The 17,361-nt window shown below is 35.9% G+C and overlaps 1 protein-coding gene across 1 annotated transcript; it reads right to left on the bottom strand.

The window, feature by feature from the left end:
• Window positions 1–5,284: 5,284 nt before the first annotated feature.
• On the bottom strand, window positions 5,285–14,074 carry LOC111225484 (amino-terminal enhancer of split-like). The gene is made up of 7 exons (XM_022750394.1): window positions 13,656–14,074; window positions 10,552–10,649; window positions 10,099–10,162; window positions 9,763–9,807; window positions 9,594–9,656; window positions 9,393–9,467; window positions 5,285–9,128 (listed from the first exon to the last, which is right to left on the bottom strand). Exons 1-7 carry the CDS (start codon window positions 13,680–13,682, stop codon window positions 8,889–8,891), a joined length of 612 nt encoding a protein of 203 aa, XP_022606115.1. The 5' UTR covers window positions 13,683–14,074; the 3' UTR covers window positions 5,285–8,888.
• Window positions 14,075–17,361: the final 3,287 nt, after the last annotated feature.

Below are 17,361 nucleotides of genomic sequence, written 5' to 3' on the forward strand. Positions count from 1 at the left end.
GTCATAAAAACGACATAGTATAGTAAGGCATAAAAAGTCATAAATAGGTCATAGTATAGTAAGGCATGAAAAGTCATAGTATAGTAAGGTATAAAAAGTCATCGTAATGTAAGGTATAAAAAGTCATAAAACGACATAGTATAGTAAGGCATAAAAAGTCATAAAAGTGTCATAGTATAGTAAGGCATAAAAAGTCATAAAAAGTCATAGTATAGTAAGGCATAAAAAGTCATAAAAACGACATACTATAGTAAGGCATAAAAAGTCATAAAAAAGTCATAGTACAGTAAGGCATGAAAAGTCATAGTATAGTAAGGCATAAAAAGTCATAAAAATGTCATAGTACAGTAAAGCATAAAAATTCATAGTATTGTAAGGCATAAAAATTCATAGTATAGTAAGGTATAAAAAGTCATCATAATGTAAGGCATAAAAAGTCATAAAAACGTCATAGTATAGTAAGGCATAAAAAGTCATAAATAGATCATAGTATAGTGAAGCATAAGAAGTCACAGTATTGTAAGGCATAAAAAGTCATAAAAACGACATAGTATTGTCAAGCATAAAAAGTCATAGTATAGTAAGGCATGAAAAGTCATAGTATAGTAAGGCATAAAAAGTCATAAAAACGTCATAGTATAGTAAGGCATAAAAAGTCATAAAAACGACATAGTATTGTCAGGCATAAAAAGTCATAGTAAAGTAAGGCATAAAAAGTCATAGTATAGTAAGGCATAAAAAGTTATAAATAGGTCATAGTATAGTAAAGCATAAAAAGTCATAGTATAGTAAGGCATAAAAAGTCATAAAAACGACATAGTATAGTAAGGCATAAAAAGTCATAAATAGGTCATAGTATAGTAAGGCATGAAAAGTCATAGTATAGTAAGGTATAAAAAGTCATCGTAATGTAAGGTATAAAAAGTCATAAAACGACATAGTATAGTAAGGCATAAAAAGTCATAAAAGTGTCATAGTATAGTAAGGCATAAAAAGTCATAAAAAGTCATAGTATAGTAAGGCATAAAAAGTCATAAAAACGACATACTATAGTAAGGCATAAAAAGTCATAAAAAAGTCATAGTACAGTAAGGCATGAAAAGTCATAGTATAGTAAGGCATAAAAAGTCATAAAAATGTCATAGTACAGTAAAGCATAAAAATTCATAGTATTGTAAGGCATAAAAATTCATAGTATAGTAAGGTATAAAAAGTCATCATAATGTAAGGCATAAAAAGTCATAAAAACGTCATAGTATAGTAAGGCATAAAAAGTCATAAATAGATCATAGTATAGTGAAGCATAAGAAGTCACAGTATTGTAAGGCATAAAAAGTCATAAAAACGACATAGTATTGTCAAGCATAAAAAGTCATAGTATAGTAAGGCATGAAAAGTCATAGTATAGTAAGGCATAAAAAGTCATAAAAACGTCATAGTATAGTAAGGCATAAAAAGTCATAAAAACGACATAGTATTGTCAGGCATAAAAAGTCATAGTAAAGTAAGGCATAAAAAGTCATAGTATAGTAAGGCATAAAAAGTTATAAATAGGTCATAGTATAGTAAAGCATAAAAAGTCATAGTATAGTAAGGCATAAAAAGTCATAAAAACGACATAGTATAGTAAGGCATAAAAAGTCATAAATAGGTCATAGTATAGTAAGGCATGAAAAGTCATAGTATAGTAAGGTATAAAAAGTCATCGTAATGTAAGGTATAAAAAGTCATAAAACGACATAGTATAGTAAGGCATAAAAAGTCATAAAAGTGTCATAGTATAGTAAGGCATAAAAAGTCATAAAAAGTCATAGTATAGTAAGGCATAAAAAGTCATAAAAACGACATACTATAGTAAGGCATAAAAAGTCATAAAAAAGTCATAGTACAGTAAGGCATGAAAAGTCATAGTATAGTAAGGCATAAAAAGTCATAAAAATGTCATAGTACAGTAAAGCATAAAAATTCATAGTATTGTAAGGCATAAAAATTCATAGTATAGTAAGGTATAAAAAGTCATCATAATGTAAGGCATAAAAAGTCATAAAAACGTCATAGTATAGTAAGGCATAAAAAGTCATAAATAGATCATAGTATAGTGAAGCATAAGAAGTCACAGTATTGTAAGGCATAAAAAGTCATAAAAACGACATAGTATTGTCAAGCATAAAAAGTCATAGTATAGTAAGGCATGAAAAGTCATAGTATAGTAAGGCATAAAAAGTCATAAAAACGTCATAGTATAGTAAGGCATAAAAAGTCATAAAAACGACATAGTATTGTCAGGCATAAAAAGTCATAGTAAAGTAAGGCATAAAAAGTCATAGTATAGTAAGGCATAAAAAGTTATAAATAGGTCATAGTATAGTAAAGCATAAAAAGTCATAGTATAGTAAGGCATAAAAAGTCATAAAAACGACATAGTATAGTAAGGCATAAAAAGTCATAAATAGGTCATAGTATAGTAAGGCATGAAAAGTCATAGTATAGTAAGGTATAAAAAGTCATCGTAATGTAAGGTATAAAAAGTCATAAAACGACATAGTATAGTAAGGCATAAAAAGTCATAAAAGTGTCATAGTATAGTAAGGCATAAAAAGTCATAAAAAGTCATAGTATAGTAAGGCATAAAAAGTCATAAAAACGACATACTATAGTAAGGCATAAAAAGTCATAAAAAAGTCATAGTACAGTAAGGCATGAAAAGTCATAGTATAGTAAGGCATAAAAAGTCATAAAAATGTCATAGTACAGTAAAGCATAAAAATTCATAGTATTGTAAGGCATAAAAATTCATAGTATAGTAAGGTATAAAAAGTCATCATAATGTAAGGCATAAAAAGTCATAAAAACGTCATAGTATAGTAAGGCATAAAAAGTCATAAATAGATCATAGTATAGTGAAGCATAAGAAGTCACAGTATTGTAAGGCATAAAAAGTCATAAAAACGACATAGTATTGTCAAGCATAAAAAGTCATAGTATAGTAAGGCATGAAAAGTCATAGTATAGTAAGGCATAAAAAGTCATAAAAACGTCATAGTATAGTAAGGCATAAAAAGTCATAAAAACGTCATAGTACAGTAAAGCATAAAAATTCATAGTATAGTAACGCATATATATATATATATATATATATATGACATATTTGTCCCTCTATAATAACTATTATTTTATATATTATTAATTATACTTCTTTTTTTGGCTGAGATGTTATACAGGTGCTTCTCTGTCCTGCCAGAATGTTGTGGAGAGGGTGGTTGGTATTGTCGAAGATGGATTCTCAATCTTACATTGCACTTGTCTCTTCACAGCAGTAATCCAATTTGCATTTTCATTTTCACCTACTCATCAGCATTCTATGACCATATTAAAATGAACATTGAAAAGTTATAATTTTCAAAGACTGAACCCATTGACAATATTCAAATACAATAAGCGAAGGTAAATGTCAGGAAGATATTCACAAATTTACTTGTAAATTAATTGAATGTATTCACAGATAATTTTTTTCATTTGTGGATACATTTTTTTGTGTATTTCCAAATCTGTTTCATATTTGAGAGATATTTTTATGAATTTGCCAATTTATTTTTTGTATTTGTGCAAGGTATTATATTAACAGATTATACATTTACGCACAGATTGTCGATCTGTTCACACACATATTATTGAAACAAATCTACCTCCATAGACGGTCATGGACAAATGGCCAAATGCCATTTTTTCAGTTCTCTTGAACCTTCATGGACCTTTTCCTCCCCTCTTTATAATGTTTGACCTATGTTTTTGTTTTTTTGTTTTCAGCCCTTCTCTAGCTATGTTATTGAAAACTTTGCACAACAAGCTGACATGTTGGTTCATGTCTGAACCTGTACTTAATAGTTGTGGGATTCCTCAGTGCCAGAGGATTGGAGCTGTTGAGCCACATCAGCGACACACGAGGTTGATCAGAGTGCTGTGAATATTTTATCTTCTTCGCCTGGCATAGGTATGATCCTTGCTGTAGGGTGATTTTTTTTTTTTTTAATACAGAACCACACCAAGACCTGCTTTCAAAGAGTCAGTTTATCAAAGTGACAAATGTGTTGTCACTTGACTTTTGTATGTACTCATGCAAATAGTTTTGGTTTTATTTGGCCCAGTTTTGCAATATCCACCTCTTATATTTCAGCCTCCACCCCAATACAATGGAGGTGAATTAAATTACTCACGTCAATTAAGAAACTGACATCTTTTTCGAGAGAAAGCTTCTGGTTAATCTAGATAATCCTCATAGTGTCAGCCAATATAATAGAATAGTTTGTCCACCAGAGAGAACTGACGGGTTTATTTATCAACTGTAGTATTCCCTGCTTGGTCACAGTTTTAATGATTCTTATCAAAAATTTAAAAAAAATTTCAGACTTTTGTAAATGTCAAATAACAATGTTGGTATCGGTCTCAAATATCTAGTTTTGGTCTGGTTCTGTGGGCAATTTTCACTGAAACTACTTTCACTTCTTCCTACCAAAGAAATACTCCCTATGAAAACTGTTCACAATGTGTTGAAATAACAAGGACACTGAAAAGAGAGCTGATTAGGTTTTGTAATGTTTAACACCACAAACAATATTTCATTTACCATGTTCTAGGGTGGCAGCAGAAATCTCAGAAAGTGAGAAAATACTGTCATTTTAGTTATTTAAACCTGATTTAATTAACTCCTTTTTTTCAACTCATAAGGGAAATATGTGGCTCTTTAAGCGCTAAATTCTCTACTTTGTCCACCAACTAGTTGTTTACTGTGTCTGTTCACCACCTGCCCAGCAACAAGCAGCAGGCAGTCGTTTTTTTTTTTGTTTTTTTTGCTGGAAATGATGAAAGTGATGGGAGTGATGAGAATGAACCAAAACAAAAGTTGAGGGTTGTAAACTAAAACAAAGAGGTGAATGACACCCTTTAAGACTCACAAGGTCATGGTTATGTGGTGACTCATCGTGAGAGCTGTTCTCAGGGGAATTTGTGTGGGTTTTTTTAATTACACTGTGACTGCTGTGATCAAATTCATTCCTCAAAATGTGAACTTGTATCTGAGTCAGCAAGGAGTACCAAACCTCATACCACAAATGATTTCATGAAGCTGCAGAGGAGTCTACCATCAGACTTAACATTTTAATCTGGCTCCCAAATGCTACGTTTCATGACTCCAAGCTTCAGTAAGCCAGAGCTGAAGTGATTCTGATGTTGTTTAATGTTGCCTTTTTGTCCTTCAGATTGTTTTTTCACATACACAAATGACCACTCTCAATCACGTCTTTTATTTGTAAGGCACCAGAGAAGCTTCCTTACTGCTAAAAGGTTGATTCATTCTCATTAGGAGTACACAGTTGCTTGTTTACATTTTTTTTTTTTTTTTGCCCCAGGTATTTTTAAATTGAAACTGTGTTCATCAACACATTAAACTGGTTTTTGTTTGCACAAAAAAAGGATAAAACATTTACAAACCTAGAAAACAATGTTAAGTGTTACTGCCTACTGAGAGAATGGGAGAGAAAAAACAGGAAAAAACGACATGGTATACAACATTGTGCCTCTCTTACTGTAGGCTTATAATGCACACATACAACACTTAAGTCTTCCATGATACACACACATTAAAAAGCAGCTTTGAAACATACAAAAATGCTTTAAAAAATATGTATATTGATATATTCATATGTATACAAATTGGCCCTTCACAGCAAAAACAAACACACATACCATTCATATGTCTGAGTTTTGCCAAAGGAGGTTTTCTACAGAGACCGACGTCAGCATAAAGAGTGCAAATGACTAACTGATCTGTTCTCACACTCAATATATTAAAGTCAAATCTCCTGGGAGGGAAACCGTACAGCTCCCCAACACTAGCACAGACAGGAAGAAGAAGAAAAAAACACAAAAGAGCACTGAGCCACAACTTAAGTGCTTTTCAAATTAAAATACAGAGAGAAAAGGTTTAAGCGCCAATCTCGGACGTGCTCAGACATTTAAAGGTGGGTTGTCAAAGCTCTGGAAAGCGCTCACATTACTGGGGAGTAACAGCTAACACCTGCAGTGTACCAACTCGGCCCACACTCAGAAAATGAAGACATGAAGAGAACAGCGCTGACAATAATGTGAACACAACAAACTGACCTGGACCTCTTTAGATGTTTAGTGGATGTCAGGCTTGCGAGTGCCTTTATACCAATGACCAGTGAGAGAGCACTGCTGCCCTCTGCTGCCTAAAACATGAACATTCCCATTTCTCAGACTGTGTCCCAATTCCATACAACATGCTAACTGCATACAATATGTACTTTTAGATTATACCTTTTTTTTTTTTTTTTCAAGAAATCAGTATACTTTTATACTAACAACTACAGTTTTTATATTGCAGTTTTATACTAACAAGAAGAGATACACCACTCACTTTGTCAGATGTCACTTTAACTGACTTTAGAAAACCCCTGCAAATATAGCTCTAAGACTGCAAAAATGTCTTCCCATAGATACGTTTTCTGAGGTGTTCCTTGAGCTATTTCACCACCATCAACAACTAGTTTTATTTATTTACTCATTTATTTTTATGACTATGACCAGCTTCTGTTTACTTGGTGCACTGCAATATAGGACAACAGTGTCCATCAGCAGTACACTCACAACTCAATTTTTTTTGTGGGCACGACTATTTTGTATAGAATTTATTTAGTTTCATTTCCAGTATGAACACACTACATACTTAAAACCTGCTTAGAATAAGGGTTGGGTATGTTGAAACAACTATTATGTACGACATGTTGTCTGACCCTGACAAAAAAATTGAAAGAGGTGATAATTATGTAAAAAATGGACATAACGGAGTGAATGTCTGATTTTTGCAATGGCAATTCGGTCTGATTATAAGGCTATAGATGGGCAATATGGTTAATATACATCTTGACATGGCAAATGCACATCATGGAAAATCACAATGTTCAAAGCAATGACCTCTGTTCAGCTGTTATGCATACAAAAACTTAATTTTTTTTAATGTATAATTGAAACATGGAAATAAATGTGTGTACTGTGGTAATTAGATAACATATCAGAAAACAAAAAAGTAAGCAATATCTGGAAAGAAAATGTTGCTCTTATTATGTTAAGTTTAACTGGCAGTGGCTATCCAGAGTTGCTAACGGACATCTGTTAGCACACATCTCATATTATTTCCTGTTAATACAAAACTGCATTTCATGTCTTATACGTGAACTACAAGATAAGTATACAACCCAGATAAGTAGTTAGTATATACTTTATAGAAGTAATATTCAGTATGGAGTTGGGACCCAGCTTTTGTTTGAAAATGTTCTGAATATAAACACCAGCCTGTTTTTTTTTTTTTTTTTTTTTTTTTTTTTTTTTTAATGCAAAAGGGTACAAGAATTTGGTTGTCAGCACAAATTCTGTTTGTAATAAAATCAGTTTTTTTCTGAGGCAAGGAACACATGTTTGCTGTTGCTTACAGAGCTTTAGCAACTCACCCAGGACACATTCTTCATCAAAACAATGGGAAAACGAAAAAAAGGGAAGACCCCATCCCCTTACAGTCACACACAAGATAGGAAAAGACAAGTGCTTGAGACAGTCTCAGTACAAACTGAAGTGCTGCTAACTTACAGAAATACAGTACTCATCTGTTGGTTACAACCATCTGGTTCTGAATTGTAGATCCTGTTCAAGTTTGTTTTAAGAGTGGACCAATAAGGGGACAGGGCTGATGCAGGGAGGTGAGGAAAATACAAAAGGTGCTTCAAAAAAAAAAAAAATTAAATTAAGCAAGTGTTTTCTTCTATCCAATCACATTCACTCGAGCACACACAGACAATTATAGACTAATTATAGCCTGTCTTTTACTTCACGAAAACAACATGTCAAAATAAAGTCAATTTTTTTCAGAGCGTAAATTCTTGTCCTTTAAAGACGAGTCATGGTCCATGCCATGTAGCGCGTGTAGCAGCAGCAGTAGCTAGGCCTATGAAACACAAATTAACCCCAAAGCTGGGTATACTACCATTTGTACAAACTATAGGGTTTTTCATGGAATAAAATCCCATTTATTTGGGACTGAGGTACACAGCTAAGGTAATGCATCCAGTGGTTGGTCATATGAAAACGGGTGGTTTAGGTTTTGAAGGGTTTGAATGCACCTGACAAGTGAAATGTCCCTTTAAAACATCCCATTTAACATCTTGGTAAGATTTAATTTGGCTCCAAGTACATAAATGCACAATATCACTGTCCAAACAGCTCCAGTCAACATTTTGGAAAAAGGTGATTTGAGTTACAGGGAACTGAGATGTTGTTAAAACTGCTTACTGTGACTGGCAGACAGGGGCCAGTTAGAAACAATCAGAGGGACTAAAAAAAAAAAAAAAAAACATAGAATACAGATCTGATAACAACAAGAAGTAGGAAAGATAAACCTGTGAGAGGCAGATCCATGTAAGGGAGACTGCTGTTAGCTTTCATCCTCAGCTCTCTCTCCAAATGGGAAAACATTTATCTTGGTTAAGCCTAACAACAGTGGCTTACACTAAAAAAAAAAAAAAAGCATATATTTAAAGTCTAGAAGCCTGAACTGAGTCTATTACCACTAAATAATAAGAACTCTCAATCTCAGCCATTCAGCAGTTTCATTCTCTACACATCCAAAAGCTTCAACTCCGTCCTCTCTGCTTGTCATCATCCCTGCAGTTACTCTTCTACATCAACACTCAGCAGACAGGCAGCCAGACTTACATCAATCTCCATTTACAGTTACAGTTTCACCTTTCTTTTTTTTTTTTTCTCGACACTTCACCCCATAACAATCCCCCTCCACAAACCTCCACACTGTGTCGGCACTAGTCTGACTTGTCCCCGTCCTCTCCTCTGGGTGCCCTCTCTGCGGCTTCCCGGGCTTTGTCCTCCTTCACCACCTGGGCCTGGCCGTGGGAGTAGTTGGCCAGGATGGAGGAGAGGGAGAGCAGGCCGGAGCTGGAGGAGACGGCGGGCAGTGTGGGAGGGGTCAGGCCCAGGGGAAGCGGGGTCACAGGCAAGGCCAGGCCCTGGAGCTGGGACAGGTGTTGCACCTGGAGCTGTTGCTGAAAACGCACAGATGGTCAAGACACAATCAGTTCACAGGTTATAAGACTTATAAGAGACGATAAGAGTTGTATACATATGTACACATATATGCATGTAAACAAATGTCACATGATGTTGGGGATGCATAGACTATAGATTGTGATGTGTGGTTGTGAACGGAGGGAAATACGCACAACCCCCGAGTACATAGTCGACATAACAACAACGTTTAGTTTTATGCACATAAAAGCAAAGTCAGTAGAAAGTAATATAAAGCTCACCCGTATGATGGAGTTCATCTCAGGCGGTGTGACCTGCTTGGCTCTCTCAATGGCGCCCATCACTTGCTGCTGATGCTGGAATAAAGACGCAACATGGTCATACTAGTTAGATGTTGACTGAAAGAAGGAATAGCTGGTAAAATGATCGTTGGGGCAGAGACTCTCAGTTGGACACATTTGTGAAGATGTCAGTGTCATTACCTCCTGTGACAGGTAAGGCAGCACCTGAGCACAAATCCCATTCAGTCTCTTCACTATTTCAGCCTGCAAAGAAAAAATGAATAGAAAAAAAAAAAAAAAAAAGGTCACACCAGATATCCACAAAAACTTGGCTCATAAAAGAAAATGTATTCTAGGGGAGGGTAATTACCTGTTTGTGCATTTCAATGTTCAGCCCATAGGACATTTCATAGTACTTCAATAAACAGAGGGAGAAAGATATAAAAGTTAGAATACACTGAATCATACCTTCTGTAACGTCTTATAAACGCACACACAAACTGCTGTTCTGTATGCATTAACAAATCCTGCCCAATCCAGTCCCAACCCGAACACAGTGGAAGCAGGAAAAGATGTGGTAGAAAATAGGAGACTAAAACAGCATTGGTAAAGACATCACTGAGTACCTTGGTATATTCCAGGAGATTGGATTCAACAAAAAAAAAAAAGCCACATCACCCTGAAAAAAGGACGACAGCAGACTTACCATGATATAGTGACGTTGCATCTCTGACTTTTCAGAGGCCAGTTTATCACACTCCAACTTCAAACTGTTCAGAGAGAATAGACAGAAGCGTTAGAGGACAGCTTGAGTGCAAATATCCAAATGAAAATATTTAATTGAATTTTATTATTTTCATTATTATTAAAACCCACTTTTGCTAAGACAGACACACAAGAGGCTCAGTACAATTTTCAGATGTTAAACATGTTAATGAAAACAATTTTCATAGCTTTGCTGAGGTAATTAAGACCATGGTAGTTTTACATTTCTTTTAATTGCATTGTCAAAGTGTCAAGTGTCTAAACTAACATCAGTACATGTGGAGCTCAGAGTATGTTGGACAGACACAGCACTACTTTGTAACTTCCTATGATGATGAGCTGCGATATATTGAGGTGTTCCTCATTTTAAGTGTGTGTGTTACTGCGTACGTACCTGTGGTATTGTGCTTGGAGGAACTGGAACTCATCCTTGATGCGGTCACAGGAGTCAGAAGTGGTGAACTTGAGAGGTTGACTGGACTGAGAGGATGCCTGGGAAAAACAACACCACAACAACATGAGCAGTTTTCATAAACTCACACAGAAGCCTGAAGTACACGCCCAAAGATCCTTGCGTCCAAATAAGAAATGTACTCTCTCCCTATAGGCTGCTCCAGGTTAATTTATCACTTAGTTCTTTGCTAAATCATAAACTGTCCAGCAAGAAAGGAATTAGAAAATGGGCCAGTGGTGTATATGTCTTTGTCCTGCTGCTGAGAAACCTGATGATAAGTGTGTTTTAATTTAAGTGTGTTTGGGTTTGTTTAGAAACAGCAGTTTGACCTCTGAGATTAACCCTTTGAGAGGATAGTTAAAATGAAGGTCAGCCTCAACTGAGCCACACGTCTGAGTGCGAGAGGTTGAAATGAGATAAAGACGGAGACAGTATGTTTGACTTGTATGCTACAACCCGGAAAGGGAGATCACCTAGCACTCAATTATGTTTCTAACAGCTGTCTTTGACAAACTGATATGCAACAGTCCTCTTTTAAAAGAAAAACAAAATCACTGTCCCAGCTCTTTTAGAGAACACAGAGTGTGTTGATTGAGGAAATGTGTTTACAGAAGGCAAGATTAAAGTGTGCCCATGCTGCACATATGTAAGAGGTATTTAGAGGCTGCATTAGAAGTCTGGTTATGTATAGACTATGCTTAGACCATCAGTCCAAAGCCGTAATCCAGGGTTTATCCTGTGCCCTAAACCTCATTACTCTCTAAATAAGTGGCACAAGGCCAATAGGTTTCCAGTGGGATTATGGGACTGAACAGAGAGGAGGGAGTTGCTTGGGTACACAGAAGTCAAAACTCTGCATCCAAAATGCAAACTTTATTTACTTGCCATGATTTCGCGGTACAAAAGAATTTCTAAAACTTGTCGATTCAATGATTTGATTGAGGATAAATTATGGGCGTCTATGCGTTGTTGAAGTCAGGCAAAAGTTCTATACAACTGCTGTGATTTTGGACTAAGGAAAAGTGTGACGGGCAAATTTCACTGTTTTCTAAAATCTTAGACACTATACAATTAATTCACTCAGGGTTCAGGGGGATTTCACTACTTTCTAATGTATTTTTAGACTTAACAATTAACTGTAAAAATTAGGGCAGCAACTAACAATTTTTTCATTATTAATTAATCTGCTGATTATTTTTCTCAATTGATTCATCGTTTAGCCTGTGAAACGTAACGAAAAATATCCACCCCAGTGTCTCCGAGTCCAATGTGATGTTTTCATGTGTCTTGTTTTGTCTGACCAACAGTCAAAAACCGAGAGATATTCAGTTTACTGTGATACAAATTAGATTTTTTTGGACATTTTTGCTTGAAAAATGAAATGAATAATCAATCATCAAAATAGGTGCAGATTATTTTTCTACAGCTGACTTAACAATCAATCATTGCAGCTCTAGTAAATATAACTGAGTTGCAGCTGACAAAGCATATCTGAAAGTTCTCTCAGTAATGAAGTATGTGAGGGTTAATGTGTCTTCTCAAATAGTTTAGAACTGAAAAATTGTAATATAGCAATAAACTGTTCAACTTGAGTCCTGTTCACAAGGCAATAAAGAATTCTTATTATTGACACCAGCGGTTTGAGACTGAACTCATCTTGCTTGTCACTAAATCTTTAGGAAGATCTTTGGTACAACCTGGCTTCAGAAAGAGGAACAGCAGTCACATGTTGAAACTAACCAACACGAATATTTACCAACACTTCACATATAACCTTGTATGACCATGAGACAAGTGTTTGTCCTGGTGCTTCGGATAATGGTCTGTGTTATTTTGTGTATGCTGCTTGTGCAGCATTTCCCTCATCAGTGGTTTTCTGCTCTGGGTGGTGCTATATGCAGTTTGCCTGGCATTAGTTGCTCATAAAGTTATTACAGAATAGGAGTGAAGCTGCAACCTACGATTATTTTCTTTATTGAACAATCTGCCGCTTATTCACTTTATCATCTGGTGAGTCTGCAGATCAAACCAAACAAGACATCTGAAGACAACTCCTTGGAAAGCTGTTGTTTTTAAATGTTTTTTGTGCTATTTTGGGAAATTTTACAGCAAGAACGACTGATCCATAACTCTAGAAAATAATCACCATATTAACTGAAATTCAAATTAATTGTGGGTTGCAGCCCTAATCATTTCAGCTTCATTTTTCCTTGTTTTAACCAAGTTTTAATACTGATTAATGTGCAAACTGTGGTAACATGATCAGGAATTGTTTGTGCTTTAGTTAAGGCCTTTTTTCCATCTCTTCCTTGGCTTAGCTGTTGGCTAAGTTGTTGTTTTTCTTCACTGGCTGATTGTAGACAGTGACTATTGACAGTTAATTTGGTATTAATTGCCCATGACTTCATAGGCTGTTAAAATAAACATTGAATAATTTGATTTGGTCTTGACGAGCATTAACTTGTCTCATTTCGTTTTAAATTAACCCATTACATTGCTCATTAAAAGGTGACGAATGCCAATTGAAATACTACTCAATATTTGCAGCAAGATTTGTAGTTTTGATTAAATAATTTCAAAGATAAAGTCTTTTTCCGCTTGGTGTCCAAACTGCCAAAGTTGGCTGTTGTTCATTCGTGTGCTCTGTATCCTCACATTTAATTTGGTTTGTTGACTGTGGAAACAAATAGGCTGATCAGAACAGAATAATACACTAACTTGCTCTCCCAGATTCAACCATCAACTTCAGTTAGCTGTTTTGAGTAACGCTAGCTAACGACAGGCTGTATTTGAAGGCAGATACAGGCAAGTTAGCGACAAACCAACGAACTAAATTAATTTTAATATTCTAAGATGACGCCTCGATTACATTATAACGGTACAAACGTCGTGAGTAGATGAAGAGAGGTCTGGCATTGTGAGACAAGCTGACAGCTACCTGCAGCCAGCAGTGCTAGTATCAGCTGTCGGTTGCTAGCTAGCATTAGCTCAGCTTGCTTCGTTGCTTAGTTTCCAACTGGGACAAGTTCAACTAGTCAACTTACCGAGTGCCTTGATTGAGGAAACATCATGTCAGCAGTGTGTTTCAGTCTGTTTCCTTGCTCTAATCGAATTACCAGGCTAGCTGGCTAAGCTAACAGGTCCCCAGATATTATTAAATGATTGGAGACGCTATTCGCACTTTGTACTCTGTCATCGTTTACAATAACGTTAGCTAACGTCAAAGCAGCAGGAGCCGAAGATCGTCTTCTGGTCTTTCAGGTCAGAAACACCGCGGCCTCCTAGGATGAACAGGCTAAAAGAAATAAAAAGGGTCCTCAAAGGAACGTCAGGTTTTTTTTTGGAATAACGTTAACGTTACGCCTCCCCGGGGAAACCCTGGATGTTGACACATGAGCCCCCGACTTTCCTCTGCTTTGAAGAGAAGAGCAGCATCACCCGGAAAACAAACCGAGCAGCGGAGGAGCGGGCGCCCCGTGTGACACAGAGCTGAACTGACCCGCTCATCACTGCAACCAGGGCCGGAGAGAGGACGTGTGGGGCCCAGGGCCGTATTATCAACTGGGCAAAATGGGCAACTGACCCAGGACCCAAGGCTCTGGAAAAACTCCCAATTTTACCGCACTTCAATTGTTTTTTCATTAAAATTTCTATGTGCAATGAACAATTTGCACCACTAAAGAATAGTATCTGCAAAGTCAGCGGATTATGAGACAAAGGACCCCCCACCCTTCCTACATATAAGAAAGACATCCAGACACAAAAACAAGTCAGTGATGTCATTTGGTATTTGTGGTCATTTTGTGTAACCTTGTAGTTGCTTTGTGTCTTTTAGTGGTAATTTTGTGCCTAATCATAGTCATTCTGCACCTCTGTGTTGTCTTTTAGCATCTCTTTGTGGTCAATTTGAGCCTCTTTGTAGTTGTGTGCGAATACTTGTGAAATGAACATAAAAACACTTAAGTACATATTTTTTACAAACACTTTTTAGTTCATTCAATTATCAAAAATATAATAAATATATAAGCTAAGTGCGTAATGTATGTGTTAATTGGCGTTGAACTAATTAGACTATATTGAAATTTATAAAAGTAAAATGAACTCAAAAATCAAGACTGTTGACTTAACATAAAACAATTATGTCAAGCTCACAAGGTATGAGTGTTTGTATGAAGTTTTTCCGTAACATTGGTGTGGACTTTACAATAACATTTTTTCACAGATGGATTAGGGTTTACAGTGAACAGTAGCCCCAAATATTCTAACTGTGGGTTGTTGATGGGTATTATAACTAAATATTAAACTAAATATCTAAAAAAAAACTAAAAAAAACATATATATTAAAAGAAAAAACAGGATAATAACGAACCAAGGGCCACAGTAGGGGCGTCATCGGTAGCGAGTTGATATAATGGAAGCAGTGTCTTAAGTCAGAATAAACAGGGCCAAACTATGGCTTTAAAAACACAACTACAGCAGCACAGCCAGACCCTGGGGGATATTGAGGTAGCCACATTTTTCAGAAGCACCTTCTTGGAAAACACTCAAGTGATCCAAACAAAAAGCCAGCCATATGATAGGAGTTTTTATACAATTCAAGACTTAAAATCAGAGAAATCACATTCATATCTGTTCCTGAAATTTGATACTATATCTTTGCTACTTGTGGTACTGTCTTGAGCATTAAAATTGCTTATATTAAGGGACCTCAGAAGTATTGCAAGTTACCTCAGACTTTTACAACATACAGAATTATGAAACCCACTCAACACACACACCATCAGCAAGTATAGGAACAAATTTATTTCAATTTAAAACAGATACCTTGTCATTATGTTTCTCTCTTAGAAGGCGGCAATGATCATAAGTCATGTTCATGTTTGAATGAGGATCAGGCAACAGTGGTTGAAACAAATACATGAAACACATAAAAAAATATGGCAAGAGTTATGTAAATCAATAATCGATAATAACCAACTGATTGAACCCCCTTCATCAAGGGCTCTGCTTCAATGAAAACATCCAAGCCCTCACTTCCAACACAAAATAAACAGCACATGCAATTATAATTACAGTTTCTTAAAAAACAGCAGATTATCTTTTAAATCTTCAATCTTAAATACAGAATAAAGTCTTTGTGTGTACTTAATCATCTATCCTTTTAGTCTCTGGTTTGTTTTATTTAAAAAGGGGGACCATCTTGGGTGGTGGTCCTTTTGATGATGACCACAGCGTTGGCACTTAGAGAGAGCCTGGCTCTAGATAGAGTGGGGTTGGCACACTCAGTATAATACATAATTTACATTTGGTTTACATACAAAATAAAGAGGAAAAAACAGCATTTTATACACCACTACACAACTGACCTTCAGGTTTCATTGGAGTGAGGAAAAATAAATCAAGTGGTCCTAAATAATAGTGTTCTGGTAATGTCTTCTTATCATACAGAGAAAGAAAATGAAAAACAACAAAAAAAAAAAGCTTAAGTTTTTGAATATGCACTGACTCCAAACTGATGTCCGAAAGATAAGTTTGATTCCACTCATTCCTACAGGCCCACAGGAAGGGACATCACACAGCCTCAGCCGCCGAAAAGGTCACAAGAGCATATGCTCCAGAACCATAACGGGCCAGCAACGCCATCTGTCATTATTCAAGGCAATGAAAGGCAATAAATAAGAGTGTTGTAGTGAAATACCAGTCCAGTCTTTTCACTGGTTAATGCTCAAAAACGGAGAAAAATGAAAGAATGAGATTTAAGGAGATTTAAGTGTCACACAGACTGCCATCCCTCTTTCCAGCTCATATATGTTGAGATAAAATGTGTCAAAAACACACTGCACCAGTGGGCCGCTAACAAGTACCAAACCCACACTAAAAGCCAGTCAGCCCTTCACCATGTGCCAGAGTTGTAGTGTCAAAATACAACATTGGTTCATCACTATGAAAGTGAGCTGCACTCAACACAAAGTAAATCTTAACAGGACTACAGATAAATACTTGGGTATTCATACTGGTATAATCATTCCACTTAAATACTGGCATCCACACACTCTTTATAACAGCTGTTTTAATGGTTGGCTGTCTGCTTCTTTCGTACAAGGTTAGTGTAATTTTTCAGCAGACAAAATGGCAGTTAAGGACCACACTGGCATTTTAACATTATATTTTAGCCCCATTAACCTAGTGTTCAAACATTACATGATTGCTCACCATTTTTTGAATCTTAAGTTTTTAGATGGACTTATTGTCTTTTCAGCAGCTTTTTGTTGGTTTCATCTAAGAAAATCAATTTAGGATTGACACAAAACTGATTTGAGATAGGTGACCCGTTACAGTCCTCTTCATTTTTCTGTATTGTTCATCAGTGCCTATATTCACTTATTTTGCAATCAGGTATTGGCCAGACATAAGCGATTTACATAAACTAGTTTGTCAGTGTCATTATAAAACTTTTACTTAATCAGTTACAAGAGGTCTGTTTTTAATGCCATGGCATGTTACCAGCAGCTGCCTTGAAAGTAGCAAACCAATCAATAAACTGAAAAATGGTCAACAATAAAGTGTAAGACTTGTAGTGAATGGGGTAAAACATGCAAAACCACCAGTATGGTCGTTAAGATTTCTTGGCTATCAGGTACAACTCAAATACTTGGGAAACATGCAATACTTTTCCTGGTAGTAATGTCTTTAGTGATAAGGTTCTCTACACTGCATGAGGTCTAACAGGTAACACTGTGATACCAATGC

Source organism: Seriola dumerili, unplaced genomic scaffold (genome assembly GCF_002260705.1).
Source record: "Seriola dumerili isolate Sdu_G_001 unplaced genomic scaffold, Sdu_1.0 BDQW01000149.1, whole genome shotgun sequence".
Lineage (NCBI taxonomy): Eukaryota > Metazoa > Chordata > Actinopteri > Carangiformes > Carangidae > Seriola > Seriola dumerili.